Here is a 23,178-nt window from a genome sequence, read left to right as displayed (position 1 = left end):
GTTGCCTAACAATATTTATATCTCCTAAATGGCAAGTTATTGTGTCATTCTTACTGTGTATATAACTAATACTATTATAGTTTAATCTTAATACCCTTGGGGAAAAAATAAAACAAAAATCAAATCTTAATACTCTTGACTTATTTTTCCTCATGTTAAGCATCTTTAATTAGCTTTCTGACTTTTTATATCTGTTATGGTTATTGCTTATTATTAAATGAAGCTTTATACATGCTCTTTTTTTTTATCTCTCTTTCTTTTGAGTTTTGAAGTGTTTTGGTGCTGTTACTGTTTATGTAGTGATTATTTTAACAGGGATGAATGTTGTGATCTGTTTGAGTGCTTTGAGTCACTCATTTTGGCACCATTTGTCTCATTTGTTTTTTTTTTTGTTCACAGTCTGACTTTTTAGTTATACACTTACCTCGTGATGGTTTCCGTGAGCTGTCTTTGCTTCACTGTGGCTTTCTGATTGTTGTGATTCTTCGAGATTGCTGTTTTAACCTCTGCACTGCATGGGTGCTTGTTTGTACTTCAATTAACCTGCTTCCCCTTTGCTGAGAATGGTGGCTACCTGTTCACCCATACTTGAGATAGATCGTTTTGTGATTCCTGTGATGATAGTCATCCATCTGTTTAGTGCTTTCAGGGATTGTTGGTATATATCTGAGGTCGGTAGATTTTTAATGTGTACGTAAGAAAATATCTTATCCGGTTTTGTTTTTAAAATATAATTTGCATTCTATTTACTTCCAACATGTTTTATTTCATCTTTATATTAATTACACAGTTTCCCAGTAGCAAAGCACAAACAGTGTAGCATGAACTTAACAAATGCATCAACTACCAAAGGAAAGTGAAACACTGCAGTTAAGAAGACTGCAGTGTTTCAGAAGAGACTCATAGAGGAACACCCAATCTCTTTCTTCTTACCACAGTGTTTGTTTGCTATTGCTTGCTTCATTTAGAAGAGTGCAGTAAAATGTGTCATTTTCTTAACTTACATTTAGTTTTACAGCTGATCTGATTAGACAGTAAGATATTAATTGCCTGAAATGTGACTGTTTGTGGTCGATTTTAAACTTCAAGCAGGTGGCTAGGAATCTGTTTGATTACCAAAGTTCCGTTATCATTTCATTATGGAATATTTTGCTTCTTTTACAACTGAGTTACAACATTTATGATTCTGTTAACATATCTACTACTCATTGTTGTATAGTTGCCATCCAAGTGCAAGAACAACTTAGCATGGTTTTTCTCCATGTACTATTGGGGAAATATAAATAATTCTATCAAACAGAAGTATGCATTTAAAGTTTACACAGTTTTTCAGATTCTTGGTTTCTGTTGTGTGGATTTACTGTGAAGTTGAAACAGATGTATTCATTTGTCAAAATCATTTTCTTTTTCACTTGCACTGTAACAGACTCTCCAACTAGCATGCAGTGTACAACTTCGAGTGTGTGAACTGTTCCTTGTTGGAAGCACTGTAGGCTTGAAAGTATTTAGTATCAAAATATTATTTGCTGTGAAAATGTCTTTCTGTCACCCAATGCATTGGTATGTTAAAAATAACATAGTTAATCTGAGTTTTTCCACATGTCTGATTGCTTCATTTTTACTCAAGTCATTTTGCCTCAATAGGAGTTTATACCTGCAGTTATTTTTCTATCCTTTGATAGCAATATGCAAATTCAAAACCAGTATACTAGAGTAAGTGCCATTTTTGTTTGATTGGTAATGACTACCTTTTTCTTATGACTTAATTTATTAATGTAATTTGTAGGATTCCTGGTTGTGCATATCATTTATTTGGTGTAATGCTTTTATTTAGGAAAACATTATAAAATGGACTCTGAGAGTGTAGCAGCAAAGAGATAAGTTAAAAAGCTATAATTTATCTGTGATAACTGATATGTTTTTCCTTTTGTTTTCATTCTAAATACTGTGGAACATTTACTAACTATGTATAACGTATATTTCATAGACTGAATAATCTATTTGAACATTTATTTGTCTTTGAGTAGTTGATACCAATTTTATTTTTTTATAATACAATGAATTGATTTAACAGCATTTTGATACTTTTACCATAGAAATGATCTCTTGATGAACAGCTATTAAATTGCAAGCTTAAATATTTGAATTGAGCTGGAAATAACTGAATATGTAGTATAATGTTGATTGCAAATAAGTTATTTATGTTACTTGGCTTGATAAAAATGGGGGGATTAAACTAATGAGAGAGTAGTGCATTGAAGGGTGATGGGAGAAGGTAAAGAGAGGACACATGATTTTTTTATATTCCTTGTATATTAAACGTCTTTGGGTTTTATTTGATTAAATATACATTGTTTTTTTTTACTCCTTATTCATTGTTTTATAAAATGTAATGTTTCCATTAGATGAACTTATTACATTGCTCTAGCATGTAGGCTTTGTTTTTTCATCTTGTATTTCTTAAGGGGCATAGACTTTCTAGGTAGTGACGAATAACCTTATAGGTATTTTGCTTGTCTATTGGGTTAGAAATTTAAATAAAATTGTACGAATATCAAACCACTAAGCACAGGAAGAAGGCAGAAGAAAATCTCTCCACTTTATTCTGTGAAATTAAACTCTCTCATCCTAGTTAGCTGGACAGCTTCATTCTGGTGATGAACAGCTAACCAGGACAAAAACTCTTAATTTTATCAAATAATGTGGATGGTTAGGAATTTAAATAATTCCATGTCTGTAATTAATATTCACTTTTCCCATTATAACTACTGTCTTTATTTTCACATTTTTTTTTTGCTTTTCTATTTGGCCTGCATTATTAATCATTTTACTTCATTGATACAAAATACTTCTTGGTATATGCTATATCATATTGATGATTCTTTTTAAAAATTGTAGAATAAAGCTATCAATCTAGCTTATAGATGGATTTCACATCATTAACTTTAAATGTCAGTGGTTTAAATAATCCAAGGAAATTATTAAATGTATTACATTATTTAAATGTAAACAAGACTCCGTTTTTTTTTTCAGGATCTCATATTAAACATGCAGAAAAAATTGGAATCCAACTGATTACATAGTTTTAACCCAATCCTTTTTCAAACCTAAGAGAAGAGGTGCCATGATTCTTTGGAAGAAAATAGATTTCCCTTTAATTATTCATTATACTAAAGTCAGAATGGTCTTCTCATATTTTAGTCTTAAAATTTAATATTAGGTTATGGACTCAGGTTAATTTTTGTCGTTTTCCAGATATGGTACAAAATCTTGCTAAAAACATCTAGACTTTATTCTTAATAATTATAAAGGCAATTTAATTATAGGGGTGACTTCAACTGTATATTAGAAGATAATATGAAATGTTTAATATGAAAGACCCTAGTTCATTGCTCTTTTCTCATTAGGATTATAAGTATGATACACAAACAAGGATTGATAAAATATTACTCTCTCAAGACTTGACTTCTAAGATATCTAGTTTTAACATCATCATTTGTCCTATTTCTGATTATGATGCTCTTATTTTAAAACTTCAAACTAACTTTAATAAACTATCTGTTTTATGTAGAATTCCTGATTGTATAACTAAACTCCAAGAATTTAAACCATGGTTAATCTCAAAATTAATTTTTTTTGGCATCCAGTAGTGCCCCTGACATTAATATAGTCATGATTTGGGATTCATTAAAGGCTTATATTTTTGGAAAAATGTTAACATCGTATTAAAATAAAATTAAGGAATGGAATTTAGGTTTACAAAACATCCAGATGCAACTCCTAGAAGCAATGTCTAGATTTTCTAAAGGTATTGGGTCTAATGCTAAAGAAATAGAATCATTAAACAAATAATATCCTGACATATCACATAAAATAAATCTTGCTTTTGAAAGATTAAAAATAGCCTCTTACTCCTCATCACCCAAACCTATGCATAACTTATCATAAAGTGATATTGTAGTCAAAAATTAATATATAAAAGTCAGACATGAAGGAAGTAAGAAACTGGATATTGAAGACATCCTTGATGCTTTCAGATTCCATTGCACATCTCAAAACCAAAACTCTAGTTATATTATTAAAACCTCAGGATTAAACCTGAACTCTCTTAATATTAAAAAAATCAAAATGAAAAGTTGATTTACATAAATTTCCTGTAATGAGGTTGTGGATAAAATTAAAACTTTGAAGTCCAACAAAATACCAGGTATAGATGGAATAATAGAAATTTATAAATATTTTCCTTCCTCTGTTCTATCTTTTTTTTTCTTAAAACTTTGTGATGCAATCTCAGGAAAAGAAATTCCACTTTCCTGGAAATATTTAATTGCTCCTATATTTAAAGAAAATAAAACCCCACAATTTTGTTGTTATAGATTTATCTCAGTTTTAAATAATGGTTATAACATTTTTATGTCTGTTATTACGGGTAGTATAAAAACAACTGTAGCCCAAATAATTAATGCTTATTAAACATTTTTATATCAAAGACAAACCACTGATAATGTTAAATGTATATTTACTTACAGGGTTTTAAATAGAGGAAAAGTGGAAGCAGTGCTAATCAGTTTAGACATTAAAAAGCTTTTGTTTCCTGGAATTGAAGTTATCTATTAAAAATATTAAAACTTTTAATTTTCCTGAAAGTTTTCTCCCTCCTCTAAAAAATATTTATAATAATAATGCATACAGTAAGATGGGTCCCTTTACCTTAGAACATATCCCTCTAACCAAAGGTACTAACAAGTTTGTCCACTTTCCCCAATTTTATTTGCTTTAGCCATTGAGATATTTGCTATTTGTACAAATGAAATTATTACTTGCATTGATTTTTTTTTAAACACATTTCTTCCATAATTATTTGATGCCAATGTTCTATTAACTTCCAAATTCAAGATTTACTCTTGCTGAACTTGAATCTACAGTAAATGTATTTCAGACTATTTCTGGTCTTCACTTTAATCAGTTCATCTAAATTTTTAATAGAAAAAGAAAATGCAAATTCATAACCATATTAGTAACCAAGTCTCTCTTTTGGAATACTTGAGTATTACACTTTTGATGTCTGTAGATGAAATAATTTGTTAATTATGATAACATAAATAGTATGAAATAACTTATTTCTAAATAGAATAACCTTATTTTTTGAAGATAGACTTCAATTGATAAAGATAATTCTTTTACCTAAATTATGTATAATTCAAGCCTCGCCTCTTTTGTCTAGTAAACAATTGCATCAATGAAATAAACAACTATTAAATTTTCTTTGTTTTCTAATAAACCTAGAATAGCTGTCCATCATATTAGAACACGGGATCTTGGAGGAAATCATTTTCCAGATATTGTTACTTGAAGCATCGGTCTTTATATTAAATTGGGTTAATCCTAATTATAATTCTAACTGAAAAATGCAGCATCTAACTCTTAGAAATAACAAAGATATATTGGGTATAATCAATAAGTCAAAAATTTCTTCTGGCATTCTTTGTAATTACATACAATGTAATCTCTCACCACCCACAAATTCTAACTATTTAAGCATTATTTTTAAAGTCTTTTTAAAAGATATCCTTTCTAATATAGATATGAACATTAGCTTCTGAACTATAATTCCTTTTAGCATCACCACAAACGTTTAAATAAGCTATATAATCATATTTATATTAATTGAGAGAGTAAGAATTTTGTTTGTTGGCAACATTGTTTTAAAGATTTGAAAGTCAGAGATTTTCAACAACTTAATATGGAGTTTGACTTGGATCCCCAGGATTGCTCATTACAAATTGTGACAACATGGACTCAAAAAATTTTGCTCATCTCTTTTCTCACTCTCAATTTAAAGAAAATCCTAAATTAATACAGCATTTTCATGGTTATATATAACAAATCAAATTCAATTTTAATAAAATATAAAAAAATTGAATATTACATTTTAGAATCATATTACATTTGGCAAGTCCTCCTCTTTAACCTCTGAGCACAAATTTCAAATATCTGTAATACTTGACCCCTGGTCTTATTGGCACATACAGATTTTTTTTTACATAGAACCTTCTTAACGCTTTAATAAAATAACTAAATTTAATTGGAACAATAATCTACTTTGGCGAGGTTTCCAAGTATGTGATGCTGATTGGTTGCATGTCTTTTATGACTGTCCTCCTTTAAATTTGTTTTGGAGCAATATAAATCACTTCATGAAAGCTTTATTTTCAGATAATTTCTATTCATCTAAGTCTTTAGTTTTGCTTAAAATAAATGATACTTGTGATTTGAAATGTGATAATATTTCTCTTTTGCAGTGGATATAAAAGTGTACATGCCCCTGTTAAAATGGCAGGTTTTTGTGATAAAAAATGAGACCACAGTCATCATCTTTCGGCTGCTCCCATTAGGGGTCACCACAGCAGATCATCTGTTTCCATTTCTTCCTGTCCTCTGCATCTTGCTCTGTCACACCAATCGCCTGCATGTCCTCTCTCACCACATCCATAAACCTTATCTTAGGCCTTCCTCTTTTCCTGTTACCTGTCAGCTTCATCCTTAGCATCTTTTTCCCAATATACTCTGCATCCCTCCTCAAAACTTTCCCACCTTTGATGTGACCTATAACCTGTACAGTTCAATTGAAAAACAAGCAAATCTGTTAGTGGAAAAAATATAAAAAATAAGATGTACAATACGCTGGTTGCATAAGTGTGCACACCCTTAAACTTACTTTGTTGAAGCACCTTTTGATTTAATTATAGCATTCATTTTTCTTGGGTACACACCTGCCATCAATTAAAGAGACTCTGATTAACCCCAAATAAAATTGGCATAACCTGGCATTTTAACAGAGGTGTGTACACTTTTTATATCCTCTTTATATGCTATTAGTGCAGTTGCAAGGAAATGTATTGCTAAAGAATAGAAATCCAACGGTTCACCATGGTTTAGAGTCATGTTATCCTTCTTAAAAGAAACAGCCTTCAGAAAATCTAAAGTTAAAGTGCAAAGAATGCATACCAAAACATTTATCAACAATCCTCAGTTGAAAGTGATCACTCATTAAAAATGGTTATCAACAGAATCTTATCTGAGATGTCTAAAGAATTAAAAAAAAAAAGATTAACTGAGAAAGAAGAATGTTTTGATTGAGCTTGTAACACTTCAGTTTTTGAATTCAGGCTTTTGTATATATTGTACATAGTTTGTTGTAACTGCATTATTTATTACTACTGTCTATATTAATTGTACATTTTTATTTGGAAATGAACAAAGTTTGAGCAAAAATTAAATGACATCTAAACAGAAAGCAAAGTGTCATCATTTATAGACTAGGTCAAGGAGAGCAGATCGTGGTGGTTTTGGTCACGTATGTAGGAAAACAGAAGACAGTTTGATAGAGAATTTGAGAGAGTCAGAAAGAAAGGGAGAATAGTGCAGCCAAGAGATCTATTGGTTTTGTTTTTGAGAAAACCTACTATGGTCAGGCATGACTGTTGAAGTTAGAACCGTGGCACTAGATCAATAGAGGTGGCATTAGTTGACTCAACACCTTGACCCCTTTTAGAAAAAGGGAGGTTGATGATAATGATGAATTAGTGAGTGCATACTCGCTACCTTTAACATTAGTCCATCTGAGAAAAATAGCCTGATTGGAGTGGGAGGAGGAACTAACTTAATTGAAGACCCAGTAAGGAAGTTTGCCTCAGAGAACAACTGATATGTTGAGCTTGTTATAAAGTCCTGTTTGTTTTAAAAGTACTTGCCTTTGGGAAGAGGAGTAGTGCTGTGATGTATGAAAGAGTTTTAGTAAATCTCTCATCTGGCTTTAATACTATGATCGTTTTGTAAATTTGTCTTGCTTAAGATAGAGAGCATTTAAAAAGTGAATTGTGCATGAGAAAGAGGACGGAAAACCATGTAGTGAAGTTTTAATTTTGTCATGAGAGCAGAAAGACTTTAGTGCAAAGCATCATCTGTTACAGATATTTTTTTTTTCAGTTTTAGTGAATGGATGTTTTGCAGAAGTTCAGCTTATTTGACAGTTTGTACTTGCAGCTGTAAATTTAAATATGAAAGAGTATACACTGATACTTGCAAAGGCAAGGTTCTCACCCCTACGTGGGTACTTGTATTTCCAGAGTATCTTCCTTTTACTCACTGTTTTTCCCTGTTAAAATTTGTAGCGCTACCTTTGTTTGACAGGGCCTGTTGTTACCACCCGAAGCAGGAGATGAAATGCCATACTTTTGATCAATGGAACATCGACTCCATTTAGTGAATTTTTTTTTTCTGATGTGCAACCATGAGGTTGCATCTGCTGCTGAGACATTTGTTTTTGTTTTCAGCCTTGCCATTGGCATAATTCCATCATTGCCCCCCCACCCAAAAAAAGTGTGCCAGGTAAGGTCTTCATAGTTCAGAGTTTTAAAATATTCAGAACAGCTATGGTGAGGTGAATTTCAAGTACTTCTAATATGGATCATTTCCCAGTGACTTCAAGAAGATGCACTATAAAGTGTGGTAAATCCATGAGAGTGTATCACTGAACAATGTATTAACACTTGCTGCTCCATTTAAACCAGATTAATGATTTATTGTATTTAAGGAAGTAAAACCCTTTGGGGTTGGTATAGTGGTTATGGTGTTTACCTCACACATGCCAGGTAAAGAGTTTGATTCGCAATGTTGGCAAGTTAGCTAGTCTTAAAAAGGTTTGCAAGGGCAACTACTTTAGTACTTACCTATAAAAGTAATGGCATTGTTTTCTTTTTTGTCTAATGGCATTTTTTTTGTCTTCTCTACAGTGTACCAAGAAGTTCTGAAGAGCACATCGGCAACATGTCCTTGGATGTTCTTCCAGTCAAAGGCCCTCAAGGCTCGCCTATAAATGTTGTTGATCCATTGCATAAAACCCCTGTAGAGTCTTCACTTACATGGAGCATTGAGCCAGATCATCTCATTCTCACTGCTCCATCCATCAGTAAGTGTATAGTAATGTTAGAGTTGATGTACAGCTGTCTCATTAACAGTGAAAGTTTTATTGGTGTTATCCAAGAATATTTTTGTTTAATATTGAGTAATGTAGCAATAGGCATCTCTTGTATAAGAATAATCCACAGAAAAAAACACCAAACTTTCACTAAAACCAAGTCCAGGGTACTCGGGGAAAGATACCACCAGCAGAGCAGTTCCAGTTGAAGCAGTTTTAATATAAAATAGAAATTACATAAATGCATATACTTTAAAATAAGTGTTTTTGTTTCTACCAAGTAGACTTCATTAGATGTGGATGGACAACTACAATAATACTTTTATACCCTTCTAAAACACAAATTAACCAAAAAAAATTAAACAGGAAGTTTAAAAACAGTGGAAAGTTAATTACCATAAAAACTGCTCTGCTGGTGGTACCTTTCCTGAGTACCTTGGACTTGTCTTTTTCTTGTATAAGAATAGTTACTTTCTCATCTGCTGTAACACTTAGAATTCATTCTTTGTGGAGCTCTTCTTTACATGATGACACTCACCTGTGCTTTACTCATAAGTAGTCATTTTTAGGGCACCTTCCCTTTTCTCATTGGAGAGCAATCTAGGTGGCATGTTCATAAAAATTGCAAAGGTTCATTCTTATTAATCTTGTTTAATCAAACACTCGGAGCAGACTAAAGGAAAACTGAAGATTTTGATCCTTTTCTAACTCCATTTTTAAAAATTTAGTGGCAAGGAAGGAGTGTTAACTACTGATATAAAAGATCTCAGAGGTCTGGTAACACTGATGCTATCATCTTAGAAGACAGTCTTGCCCGGAATAAGTACTAAGTAAGAGCATATGAAAGATAATGGAAGGATAGTGACAACTGTTTTAGGATAGTGTACCTTGCAGGAAGGATGGCACTTTCAAAGCCTCCTTTGCCCTCAGTGTTCTGTTCAGACTAATGGTCCGCAAAGAGAAAATAATTTCAGTTTGTCAGCAGCAATGTTGAATTCAGTAGTCCAATAAGTCTAATATGATTTGCTTTGGAAATGTATATGTTAAGTTGTCAATCTCGCCTTCATTCTTGCTGGATGGGTTCGGAGCCGATCCTCGGCTCTGACTCGGCACTTGCTTAGCTTGAGAACTCCTTTTACCAGCTCGAGGCAACCCTATATCCCATGATGCAAGGCGGGACTACCTCAGATCTCGTTTGCCGCTTTGCGAAGAGGTCTCCTTTTTTGCCAGCTGAGGTAAGTTTGAGTTTTCAAACAGCTTAAGTCAGGGTTTATCTTCCCCTTTTCCTATTTTTTAGTGTATAGTGTCCATACTATCATCCTATTCCCCTTATAGTTTAAAAAAAAAATTTTTACTTTATAAAGAAGTTTAAAAATTTTCAGTTAGGCCTAGGCCTCCCTTATTAATCCCTATCTGTGTGTCTGTGTTGTGGGATTAATTTGTGTGACTGTTTTGGGGTGTGTGTGTGAGTATATTTGTTACTTTTTTCTTAGGCTTTGTCTAAGGAGGTAAAGGTCTCGGGCTTCAAGAAGTGTGACTCGTGCTGTCAGAAAATGTCTCTGACAGACGGTCACACTTCTTGTGTTTACTGCCTGGGGCCTTTACACCTGCAGGACTCCTGTGCTTTGTGTCACTCTTTTAGCCAGCGAGTCCTGCAGGAAAGGAGGAATAAATTAATCCTCCGTGGCTTACTAAAGCCGGAAGGTTCACCCACTAAACCTGGGTCCAGTAAGCCTTCCAAGCCATCTAAGGGTCAGGCTACAGCTTCCAAGCCTTCCCCGGTGGCTCCGACTCCTTCGGAGTCGAGATCGGCTCCGGCCGGAGCCGATCTTTCTTCTTCTCAGCTAGGGTCGGTTCCTATCGGCTCCGACACCCAATCTGCTGTTGCCTTGTCGGCTTCGGCTGGAGCCGACACAGTATCCAGTATCGGAGCCGAGAAGCCTTCGGCTCCATCTGGAACTCATAGGACGTCTGCTCCGATGACTTCATCCAAGAAGAGATCTCGGTCCCCATCTTTGGAATCTATCCACTCTGCTCCGGGGTCTCCTCTTTTGTCGGAGCGGAGTCATCGGAGCCGATCTTCGAGATCTTCCAGGCTGTCTGACCACGATTTAGAGAGGGTGGTAAGCAGGCTGTTAAAGTCGCAGGCACTGGCCCAAATGCTCCATAGCCCGTCTCAGCAGACTTCGGCTATTGCTTCACCCCTTGAACTTCCTCCTCCGACTCCCCACCAGAGTTCGGAGCCGGAGCTTCTCGGGACAGCGACTGTGTCGGCGCCGGAACCGATACATCCTTTTTCGGCTCCGTCGTCTTCGGCTCCGATCTCCTCCTTGAGACCTTCCTTGGAGGGATCCGGTCGTCGAGTTTCCCTGGTCGGCTCCGACGGGGCTAGTGGCATCGGACCCTTGTCCGACCCGCTCTCCCTCTCGGGGCTTCGGCTTTGGTAAGCTCGGCACCGACATCGGCCTCGGAGCCTTCTCTCTCAGTGGAGCCGGGAATTCCTATTTCCTCGGAACGGGAATATTCCGGTCTCCCGGGGAGGGGAGCCTTTGAGGTGATGAGGAGTGTCCTGGCACCTGAGCCAGGTCAACGGTCCATCCCTCTAGCTCCTCCCTCTTCGGTGCCTGTAGACACCTCTTGCCAGCCTCTTGCTCTCAGGCCCAGGGATCCATCGCCCCAGGTTTCCCCATTGGGAATATCTTCCTCTTCCGAGGTTTCCCCTGATCCTACAGGGGAACCCCCTCAGAAGAGGACGTGTAAGAGGAAACACACAGACTCCCCTGAATCTACTACATCGGATACCGACTTAGATGAGTCGGAGGGTTCCCCACGATCCCCCTCTGGAGATGTCTCCTTTTCAGACATCCTTGAGCTCCTCAAACAGAGGGGGAATTGGCCCTCCATTGACCCCTCCGAGGATGAGTCGGTATACCTGGAGGCTTTTGGATCCCGACCCTCCACCTCCTGGGTGTCTCCGCCTTTCGACCCACTTATGCAGGTAGTGGCTCGGAAGGCGTGGGCAGCTCCAGATTCTGTGGAACCTGTCCCCAGGAGACCATCCAAATTTATTACGGCCCCTACGGACAAGCAGTTTCTTTCCAAGGGCGTCTCTGTGGATGCTATGGTGGTGGCGGTGGCCACTAAGAAGGAACTTGCGGATCCTTCAGTACCTGTCCATCCTCCTAACAAAGATTCTAGGACCATGGACAGGTATGGAAAGTGGATGTTTTCTTCAGCGACCTTTGCTATCGTTAAGCTGAACTACCTTTGTCACTTCACCAGGCTTCAAAGAGATATTCTCAAGGAACTAGGTGAAGTGGTCCAGGATCCTTCTGCTGCTGGGGCTCAAGAAAAGATTGCCTCACAGCTAGCAATCCTGAATTCCTTATCCAACTCCTCCATGTGGCTCATATCCTATGCGGCCGATGGAGCGAGCAGGGCCGCAGGCACAGGAGTGGCTCTTAGTCGTCAAGCCTGGATGCGGCTTTGTAATTTTGCGGACCCCTTTAAGGTGTCCTTCACCAATACCCCCTTTGACGGTTCGGCTTTGTTCGGACCTCAGGTGAAGGATACCTTGACCAGGTGTGAGCAGGACGGTAAAACTCTTTCTGCTGTTGGAGTCCATTTTTCCACCCCTTCTAGACCATATCCCAAGGGTCAGAAGGGAGGGAAGATGTGGTTCCGCAAAGCCCAAGGAGCTACACCGGACACACGTGGTCAGTTTACCCCCAGAGGCAGAGGGGGTAACAATAACAGACGCCGCCCTAGAGGCAGGGGGGTCCTCAGAACCAGGGCAACAGGGAGTCTCTTCCTGAGAAGCCCTTTCAGCACCCCTGAGGTGTTGCCCGACTGTCCACTCTTGGAGGCAATCGGGGGAAGGATTTCGCTGTACCCAGTAGCCTGGCATTCCCTTTCACAAGATATGTGGGTACAGTCGATCATATCCGAGGGTTACAAAATCCCCTTCGAAAGGTATCCCGTACCTCAACAATCCCTTCCAGACATCTCACCCGGTCAAAGGGATTTGGCAGAACAGGAGGTTTCAAAGCTCCTAGAAAAAAGAGCCGTCCAGACTGTTCCGGCAGACCAAGTAGGATCCGGCGTCTACTCTAGATTCTTTTTGGTCCCCAAAAGGACGGGAGATTGGAGACCAATATTAGACCTGAGCAGTCTAAACAGATTTGTCAAGAAGGCAAGATTTCGGATGGTCACGCTTCAGTCCATTCTGCCCTTTCTGGGCAAGGACAACTGGATGTGCTCTATAGACCTTCAGGACGCGTACTATCACATAAAGATTCACAGGTGCTCCAGAAGGTTTCTCCGCTTTCGGCTAGGGACCAGTCATTACCAATTCAGAGCCCTGCCCTTTGGCCTCACTTCAGCCCCCAGAGTGTTTACCAAATGCATGGCAGTGGTCACAGCTCATCTGAGACGTCAAGGATTCCAGGTGTTTCCTTATTTGGACGACTGGCTCCTCTCCGCCACCACCAGGTGTCAGCTTCTTCAGACCAGAGACTACACTCTGCAGCTTTGCAGGAGTTTGGGAATTTCAGTGAATTTCGGAAAATCTTCTCTGCGGCCTTGCCAATCTATCACCTTTATAGGCGCAGAATTAAACACCGTCAAAATGTTAGCCAGACTAACAGATCAAAGAATTCTGGACATCCAAAAATACGTTCGGATTCTATTGCAGAGCAGCAAAGTCAAAGCCAGATTGATACTAAAGGTTCTAGGTCTTATGGCGGCGGCCATTGTTCTTCTACCACTGGCTCGCTTCCACATGCGTCTTCTGCAGTGGATGTTATTCACTCAGTGGTCGTTCCACAGTCTTCCGATGGGGCACGAAATCTTAGTCACACAATCGTGCAGGACTCATCTGAACTGGTGGATATCTTCCCCTCTTCTTCATCAGGGCCGACCTTTTGTTCCCCCTCCGGTTGCCACAGTTACTACGGATGCCTCTCTGATCGGGTGGGGGGGGGCATTATCAGGGCAGGATGGTCCACGGGACGTGGCAACCCATAGAATACCATCTGCACATAAATGTCCTGGAGATGAGAGCGGTGCTTTTAACATTGCAAGCCCTCAACGACTTTCTTCCCGCGGGGACTATTGCAGTACAAACGGACAACATGTCCGTGGTCTGGTACATCAACAAGCAGGGTGGGACCAGGTCCTATCCATTGTGTCGAGAAGCTCTCAGACTTTGGCAATGGGCAATCTCCTCTCATCGGTTTCTGATAGCAACGCACATCCCCGGCAGGTCCAACCTCTTGGCGGACAGGCTGAGCAGATCCATTCTCATGCCTCACGAGTGGTCTCTCAATCAATCTGTAGTGGACCAGATTTTTCTGAAGTGGGGCACACCTTGTTGCGATCTTTTTGCTACACCCCAAAACAACAAGTGCCCCGATTTCTTCACTCTCTTTCCCCTACCAGGCCAACCCCTGAGAGACTCTCTAACCCAGGATTGGCCCCGGGGACTTCTGTACGCCTTTCCTCCTTTTCCCTTGATTCCACAAGTCATTCAGAAAGCCACCGTTTTGAGGGACAAGTTGATTCTCATTGCCCCTTACTGGCCTAGACAAATTTGGTTTCCATCTCTGCATCGTCACCTCCTGGTGCAGCCCTGGCATCTGGACCCAGTTCCGGATCTCTTGATCCACCAGTCGGGTCAACAGCACCGGGCCATTCATTCTCTCAACCTCACTGCTTGGTTGCTCCACTTCCTTCCCTAGCCAGGCTTCCTATGATCTCTGATCCGGTCAGAGATATCTTAGTGGCTTCTTTAAAGTCGTCCACCAGAACCGTTTATGCTAGCAAGTGGCGACGTTTTTCCATTTGGGCAAATTCCAGAAATATTGATCCCTTTACTGCTCCTGTGCATTCTGTTTTAGATTTCCTGGCTGAAGTTTTTCAGTCAGGATCTTCTTCATCTACAGTAAAAGTACAACTGGCTGCTATTTCCAAGTATCATGTTGGCTTGCAAGATCATAACATTATGTCTCATAGACTATGCAAGGCCTTTCTGAGAGGAGTGTTTCTCCTAAAGCCGCCAATAAAACATCCTCCTCCACAATGGGATCTAAATTTAATGTTGGCATCCCTAATGTTACCACCCTTCGAACCGCTGCTTCATGTTCATTGAAATTATTGACCTGGAAAACTATATTTTTACTGGCGGTCACTTCAGCAAGAAGGGTTTCCGAGATTCAAGCTCTCTGCATCAGTTCCCCTTACTCGGTTTTTCACAAGGACAGGGTATCCTTAAGAACGAACCCGTCCTTTCTCCCCAAAGTTGTTTCTCAAACCAATATTAATCAATCCATCGACTTACCAGTCTTTTTCCCAAATTATTCTGACAGAGCTGAACAAAAGCTTCATTTTTTGGATGTCCATCATCAGCTCAGGTACTATTTGCATAGAACGAAACAATTCAGGAAATCGGACCAATTATTTGTCTCCTATGCAGAAAACAGGAAAGGTCTCCCAGTGTCTAAAGTGACCTTATCCAGATGGTTGTCTTCCACCATTTCCTATGTGTATTTTCACTCAGAGGCAAGCAACTACCTTCTAAACCGAAAGCACACTCAACCAGGAGTCTATTCACTTCTGCAGCCTTTCAGGATAGACTACCCATTGATACCATTTGTGCAGCAGCTACTTGGGCCACTCCTCATACCTTTGTCTCTCATTACAAGTTAGATTTGGCCTCCAGAGACAGGGCCAGTTTTGGTTCCACAGTTCTCAAGAGTCTGTTCCATTGAGCCACCCAGGATACAGGTGCTAGGGACGCGGTCCCATCCAGCAAGAATGAAGGCAGATTGACAACTTAACATTTAGAAGTTATGTACCTACCATAACGTTCCATGTTAGTTGTCTTCTCTCTTCTTTCTTCTCCCTCCTTCCCCCTGGCCTGGACAGATCTTGAAGAGTTCCTCTTATCAGGTTGTTTCCTCCTGAGCCTTCATTAGAGGACTCCTTTATTATGAACTTGGGTTTCCTAATATATATTAGGTTAGTTCTTAGCAGGGTAGGTTAGCTACCAAACGAGATCTGAGGTAGTCCCGCCTTGCATCATGGGATATAGGGTTGCCTCGAGCTGGTAAAAGGAGTTCTCAAGCTAAGCAAGTGCCGAACCCATCCAGCAAGAAAGAAGGCGAGAGAAGACAACTAACATGGAACGTTATGGTAGGTACATAACTTCTAAATTTTCTACCTTCAGTAAAACGTAAATGATTGATGGAAAGAAGCTATTCTGTGTATAGTACTACAGCTGTGTTCTTCAGAAGGCTCATAGCTGCAAGATTTTATAAATTAATTCAGTTTATCTTGAAATGGATGAGTCTCTCTCGATCTGATTTTGTTACAGTCTTGTAATGTAGGGGCATCTGGCCGCAGTCTCACACCATGACCGTTACTTTGAGCTCACCTGTCTGTAAGATTGCAGTGTATTTTCTCTTGTCATCTGAAGTGAGCAGTCAGTTCACTTGACTACACTGGCTTTGTAAACCCTTTTCTATGTTACCTGTGACAATGCTAAAATGAAACCTTGGAGTGCTAGGAATTCATAGGTATGTTTAGATCACAAAAATGGTTTTAGTTGCTCTTTCTTTGTGGGTCAGAAATGTAACCTAGTCTAAATGTTTGTTTACAGAAGAAATATTCCAAAGAAAAGAAGTACAAGGAGACAACCTGTAATAAAATTAAGAAGTTGGAAACTTCATACTGCATCAGCTGTTATGTGGCCCTTCACAGGAGCAGACATTAAAAGAGTCCGTGTGTGTGTTGAGTAAGCCCACTCTCCTTCAGCTGCTGGAGTTTTTGTTTACACACTCCGCAAGGTTAAGATGTGCTATATTTCCCATTTCCTCCCATCTCCTTACTGCTTTAATAGGGGTCCCAGGAGAGGGAGCATTATTGGTGCAGGTTGCTTTTATATCAGTTTGGTTGCAAAATAGACCCCTGTGGTAATTTCAATAGTCTTCCATCTCTGATACTTTTTTCTTAGACATTCAGTGTTGAGACTGGATCTGGATACAGTCCACTTTTTCAGTTCCAAAAACTCTGTTTTTCAGTTGTTTTTCCCTTGTGACTTCACAGCAGTTGTAGTCGGGATGTTCAAAGACAAAATTTTTGTGTGACATGCTCATTACTCCTCTCTCTCTAATTCAGTGAGAGAGGATGCTCATTGCTTTGGTTTGTATGAATCAGTTGCCAAATACCTGGACATCTCATATTTTATGTGGCCTCCACTGGTTGTAGATGGGGGTATATTTAGTTAACTTTGTTAATCAGGGTAGTCCAAAAGGGGTGTAAAGTGCATTTTTAACAGAGGACCAGTGAAAAGCTCCATAGTGAGACATAATACAGTATTGGCACCTCATAATTTCTTATACAAGTAAAGTTATATACAATAATTAGATCTCAGTTGTAATTTGTCTTAGAATATTTTACATTATCACAGAAGGCCACTCAAGCTTTAGCAGTTTCCTGAAAGCCCTAAAGGCATTCCTCTCCTCATGTAAGTTTAGAAGAGAATGCAGAGTCTTGCTTAAAGATCAGATCACATCCCGTAGTCTGGATTCAGGCTAGGGATTGAGGTTTATTTTCTAATTGGCTTCCCTGTCCCTCCCAGATCTCTTGGTGGTGAAACACTAAATTTAGTGACGACTATTTTAAATGGTATAGCAGTGGTCCCATCCCCTGTGAAAATTTATGATGCGACTAGGCAGGTAGAATCTTTCACAGATTTAAGAAGGTGGGCACTTCTGCAGTTATGTGCATTAGGGCTGGAAACTGCTAAACTCTCAGGATTTTTTTTTTTTTTTTTAATTAACTTAAGACATTGTTGCTGTTTATCCGTTAACAAAGAATAATGGAAGTAGTGCGCATCAATCAGCTGACAAGATTAAGGCACATAAAATGTATGGGTACAGTACTACTAATACTGACTTCAGGGCTGCTGTCTCTGATGCTGAGAACATTGCCTTTACTTGAATAAAGGTCAGCAAACATTTATGCTTCATTAAACCAGAGCTTTTTGTTTAGTTCTGCTTATCCAAAAATATTAGAAGAAAATGGGCGAGTCCGTGACGCATGTAAACAAATTTTCTATCCACTTATTCTAAAACATCAAATGCGTTTCTCTAGTAAATTGTGTCCTTTCTGCTGTAAACATACTAGATAATTGTTGTATCAGATGTCCAAAAAAGGAAGCAGTAGGAACTGCATGAATCTTCCCATCTGGATACTTCTCCCCCATCATCCTGTTCCCCCATCTCATACCCCAAGGAAGAAAGTTTATCATTGGATTTTCAAAAGTCTCACTACAGAATTTTGTGCAACCCAGCACCATTTACAGGGATATTCTAACTACCCAGGAGGCCTACTCTTACTTTAATTCAGCAACTACTGATTTTGTTGTGGGAGCAGAAAGTCTGGACAGTCACGCAGTACAAGGAAAGTTTTTTTGTTTTGTTTTAAGATGTATGTTAGTCAGTGGGAGCCCATTTTATATTTTGTACACTTGATCAGAGGTTGCTGTCAACCTGCATCCCCAGATCTCTTATAACGCCTTCAGTGGGCTCCCATCAATGTGGTAATTAGTGGAAAGAGTTTTTACCAAAGGGGATGATGATGCATATTTTGGCGTTAACTTTAAGGCCATGGTTTCTACACCAGTCATTGGTCTCAGTGAGGCCTTTCTGTAGGATGTCTGCATCACTTGGGGAGTTAATAATGGCTCCCAGCTTGCAGTCGTCTGTGAACTTGGTCAGCCAGAGTCCCTTTGTGATGGCCTGGACTTCTGAGAAGTAGATGCCAAACAGGAGAGGACCCAGCACCAATGCCTGTGGGACTCAACTCATGACTTGTCGGCAGTCTGATTTGGAGTCCGCTACTTTCACACTGTCTGTTCTATCTGTGAACCAGTTTGCAACCCACCAAATGATATAGGGACCAATGCCTAGTTTGGTAAGTTTATCAATAATTCCTGGGTGAGGAATGGTATCAAAGGCCTTGGCCAGATCGAGGTAGACTGTATGCACTGCCTTACCTTCATCCACAGCCCTAGTGACAGACTCAAATCAACCAGATTGAGCAGACATGATCTCCCTTTCACAAAGCCAAATTGCGTGGGGTCTAGAGTTTGGCAGTTTTCTATATCTTTGTTAATCAGATCCATGATGATGCGTTCCATAACTTTACATGTCAGACTCGTCAGGCAAATGGGGCGATAATTCCCAGGGTCTGTAGTCGCTCCACCTTTATGGAGAGGGAACACTGTAGCAGTGCGCAATTCGGTAGGGACAAACCCTGAGGTGAGACTGTGACTGAACAGGGCACACAGGTATGGTGCCAGTTCGCTTTGTAGTTCATGTAGAACACAGCCATGGATATTATCAGGTCCCATGGAAGCTGTATTCTAGGCCTTGGATAATGCAGCTTTAACCTGTGCTGCAGTAATGCAGGGTGCCTGGCATTCTTCTGGTATTGTGACTGGTCCTTTAGGGGTGGAGATAGGGGTAAAGTTGGGCACTGAATCTGTCTGCCAGTATTTTGGTAATATCTGTTGGCTCAGTATAGGAGGTGGCATTGTGCAGTAACTCAGAGCAAATTTGGGTATTGCCATGGAGGCTTTTGATACAACTATAAAAGGCTTTGTGATTGTTTTTAGTGTCTGCCGCAATTCTGCCTTCATAGCTGGCTTTGGAGGATTTGATGAGGGGATCTCAACTTTTTGTTGATGCTAATAAGGGAGTTTTTCCAGTCTTGGGACTTCACCTTTATCTGCAACAGTTTCTTCCTTCTGTTGTAGAGTTTATTAATGGCAGGGAACTACCAGATTGGCTTCCTTTTTTTGGAGGAGAGCGTCTTGATTCTGTTGGGTATGGCTAGTTACATGCATTTATGTACATGTTCATACAGTGCATTGGTGTATGATTCGGCAGTCATGCAGCTATTTTCCATTGGCATGGGTGCCATGAAGTTAGTCAGCTCTGTTTTTAGGAGCCAAAAGTCAGCTTTGGAAAAGTTTTTCAAGGTGGTTACCTTTGCGGGAGGTATGGGTGAGATGTGGATTTCCATGGTGATTAGTTTATGGTTGGATCTGACCAGGGAGGGATTGACTATTGGTGTAGAGCAACGGTCGCCCATGTTAGTAATAACCAGGTCAAGGATGTTGCTTCCTCTAGTGGCGGTCAGAATGGAGCTGGTCCAAGGCATTGGAATTGATAAACTCCAGGAAGCGTTGGGCCAGTGTATTGGTGTTTGATTAGTTTTCCCAGTTGATGGTGGGGTAGTTGAAGTCTCCTAGTATGAGAGTGTTAGGTTGGACCTTGATAGATTCCAGGATGCTTAGGAACATGGAGTGAGAGTCTAGGGACATGGTTGCGGACCTATAGCAGGCTATGACCTGGATCACCATCTTACCCAGTGTTAGTTGTACCCAAAGTATCTCAGATGTGTTAAGCTGGGATACTAGTCTGGAGGTGTGCATATCCTTTATGAATATGGAGACACCACCGCCTTTGGAGCTTCGGTCCATGCTTCAGGGCCAAAAGGTGTGGAATGATTATACCTTGTTAGCACAGAGGTGCTTTCTGCCACTTTAAACCAGGTCTCCGTTACAGCACACATGTCGATGTTCTCCATTTTGAGGAATGCTTCGAGCAAGTGCAGGTTGAGATTTAGACTTCTAACATTGAGCAGCATGATCCTCAGATTGCATTTATGTATAGCTGTTAAGGTAGTAATTTGGTGTTTGGAACACCGCCTAAAAAGGCATTATAGGGGTGGCAAGAGCCTTAGCCAGTACCCGGAAGCCCAGGGGTGACAGATGCAGGCCATCTCTGGCAAAGCATCGAGGTCTGTCAAGTCGTCATCCCAAGCAGACAGATACTGGATCCCCGTAGAATGACACCAGAAGCCTAGCCAGTTGAAGTCAATCATTTTTTGTTTGTACTGCAGTATCATTCTGGGTGACGGTAAGATAATACTCGGGGCCAGGGTCATACCTGCCTGGGCCACATAATTTGAGAGCTCCACCATGTCTCCGTTTCATGTAGTCCAGGGAGGTGCGTCTCAGGTCATTCACACCCTCATGGACAATGACAGAATCATACTTGTACTTGTTGTTGAGTGACCTGAGTGCGTATGTTGTGTGTCGGATTCTGGCACCTGATAGAGAGCCGTTACCTTCTCCTTATTCAACCTAGTGGGTGGGACACCTGTGTCACTCACCATTGTCACCTATGATTAGTGTATTGGGCAAGGTGTTTAGCCTTAGGGGCTTAACTCATTAACCCTGAGTACCTTCTCAGGGCGCCTTTGTGCTTACACCCGAGCGCTGTCTGAGACGCATGAAAAGATATGCTGTTCCACCCGAGTCCCTTCCAGAAGCGCCGTTAACTTTGTAGTAAATTTTTAGCTTCACTGTTACAAATTAAGTTGAAAAAGTACCTGAACTTTGTCAGGTACCTTCTCAACTTAATTTTCAGTGTGGATTAACCTCATGTTTATATTTAAAATTTACGAGAAAATCAGCTTGCCATGAACTTTGTATTTGCTTGTAATCACAGCAAGCCGATTTGGTTTGGTTTCCAGGAAGCAAGTGGTGGCAGCCAATCGGATTCTTGGAATCCAAGCTGCCACTTGCCTAACTCCTCCACCCCTGCATTTCTTCTGTCATTGCTAGATTCTGGACCAAGCTTTGCAGAAAGAAGGTGTAAAAAAGTGCTTGTAGCAACACAACCGACAGCAAGCCAGAATTGGAGTATATCAGAGCCGTAAACTTATAGATATAAGCTGAAGATGAGTAGCATTGCTAAGCATATCATTAGTTATGCTGTGTTTAAAGTATCAGCAATATTGTATTGTAGTTACTATGGTCAATTTTCTAAATGATTTTGAGAACTGTTCACTAAGTCTTTATTACTGTCGTTCATATGGTGAAGCAGTCAATCTCCCCGGGCATGGAAGACAGAATGGACCTAGAAAGCATGGAACGTCTGTGACCTCAGTGTTTCCTTTTCGGTAACCGCAATGGGAACTGTGGGGTGGAAGCTTAAAATTGTACCATACAATACTGCTTAGTAAAGCAAGATGCTGCAGCCTGTGCATGCAAACTGTTTTTGCAAGGTTGTTAGTGCCTCTTATTGCAAAACTGCACTTTAAAGCATGTCGATGTTGCTGTGGAGGTGTTTACTTGGTGATAACCGAGATAGACAACTAGTGGTGATGCTTGGTTTGCGACAAGGACTCTGAGAAGTAGAATTTTTGTCCACGTGTGGAGTTTGCTCTGTTTACGCTTGGTTGTGTATTTGGCCTACTTTTGTATGTTGCTACAGTGTTTCAAGGCCAGAAAATTAATGTTTCGTTAATGCACTTGCAGTGTTAGTCGCAGCTGTTCTCTATGGAGAAATAACGTTGGGGCAAATTGGTTGAACCGCAGATATATTGCTTATAATTGTATGAAAAGTGGTCAGAGTTGCAGAACTGGAATTGGGCAATGAAGAGCAAGTTCAGCTTCCGTGTAGTGTCATTTGTCACATGGGTCACAAGTGGACATCGCACTGGAGGAAAGTTTGTGCATTTTGTGCCAGAATGGGACATTAACTAGGTTTAGTAAGTAGGATGTGAGGGTTATAAGAGTATCTGTTTACTTGGAAGTATGATTGGAGTGAGACGTGCCATAGCCAAAAATCTTAAGATTGGTCATCGTAATGTAGCTGGGAAGGGTTGTTGCAGGGGCGGAGAATAGAGAGCAGGTGAAATTTGCGTTTTTCCTCATTTGTCCCAATTCTCTGACTATTTACAGTCACACTATTTATTAGGTTACTTTTGACATTCTGTGTAGAAATATAAGGAACCGCCACTAGATTCTGTCATGTCTTGTATTGTTTTTAAAAGCGCATTCTGCTGGTTATTCTGCTTTTCATTAGTTTAGCCATATCCATAAAAATCGTTACTTCTCTGGCCTGTCATTGGGTGGCCGGTATCAGTACGTGTGTCCTAATGTGTATCATGAATTTAGTTTTCCTCTCCTCATTTGGTTATTTTTTCTGTTTTATGCCCATCTGTCTTGATGTCTTTTGATCCTTTTTGATCTGAGTTCACATTTCCACAGAGATCAGTCACTGCCAATACTATTTTCTTATCATACCAGCTCCTCATTTTTTTCCAGTCTTGACTTCCTG

The 23,178-nt window shown here is 39.8% G+C and overlaps 1 protein-coding gene across 1 annotated transcript in view; it reads left to right on the top strand.

Annotated features, from left to right (window-relative positions):
- LOC122797744 overlaps positions 1-23,178 on the top strand; it is a 1,403,591-nt gene that overhangs the window by 892,757 nt on the left and 487,656 nt on the right. The window contains exon 16 of the mRNA XM_044066269.1: positions 8,796-8,971. Within this exon, the coding sequence (XP_043922204.1) occupies positions 8,796-8,971 (176 nt within the window). The remainder of the gene's footprint in view (positions 1-8,795; positions 8,972-23,178) is intronic.

This window comes from Protopterus annectens, chromosome 3.part1, assembly GCF_019279795.1.
Source record: "Protopterus annectens isolate FY-2018-M chromosome 3.part1, PAN1.0, whole genome shotgun sequence".
In the NCBI taxonomy this organism is placed as follows: domain Eukaryota; kingdom Metazoa; phylum Chordata; order Ceratodontiformes; family Protopteridae; genus Protopterus; species Protopterus annectens.
Note: the sequence above shows the minus strand (reverse complement) of the source record. Positions and strands in the feature narration are given on the sequence as shown.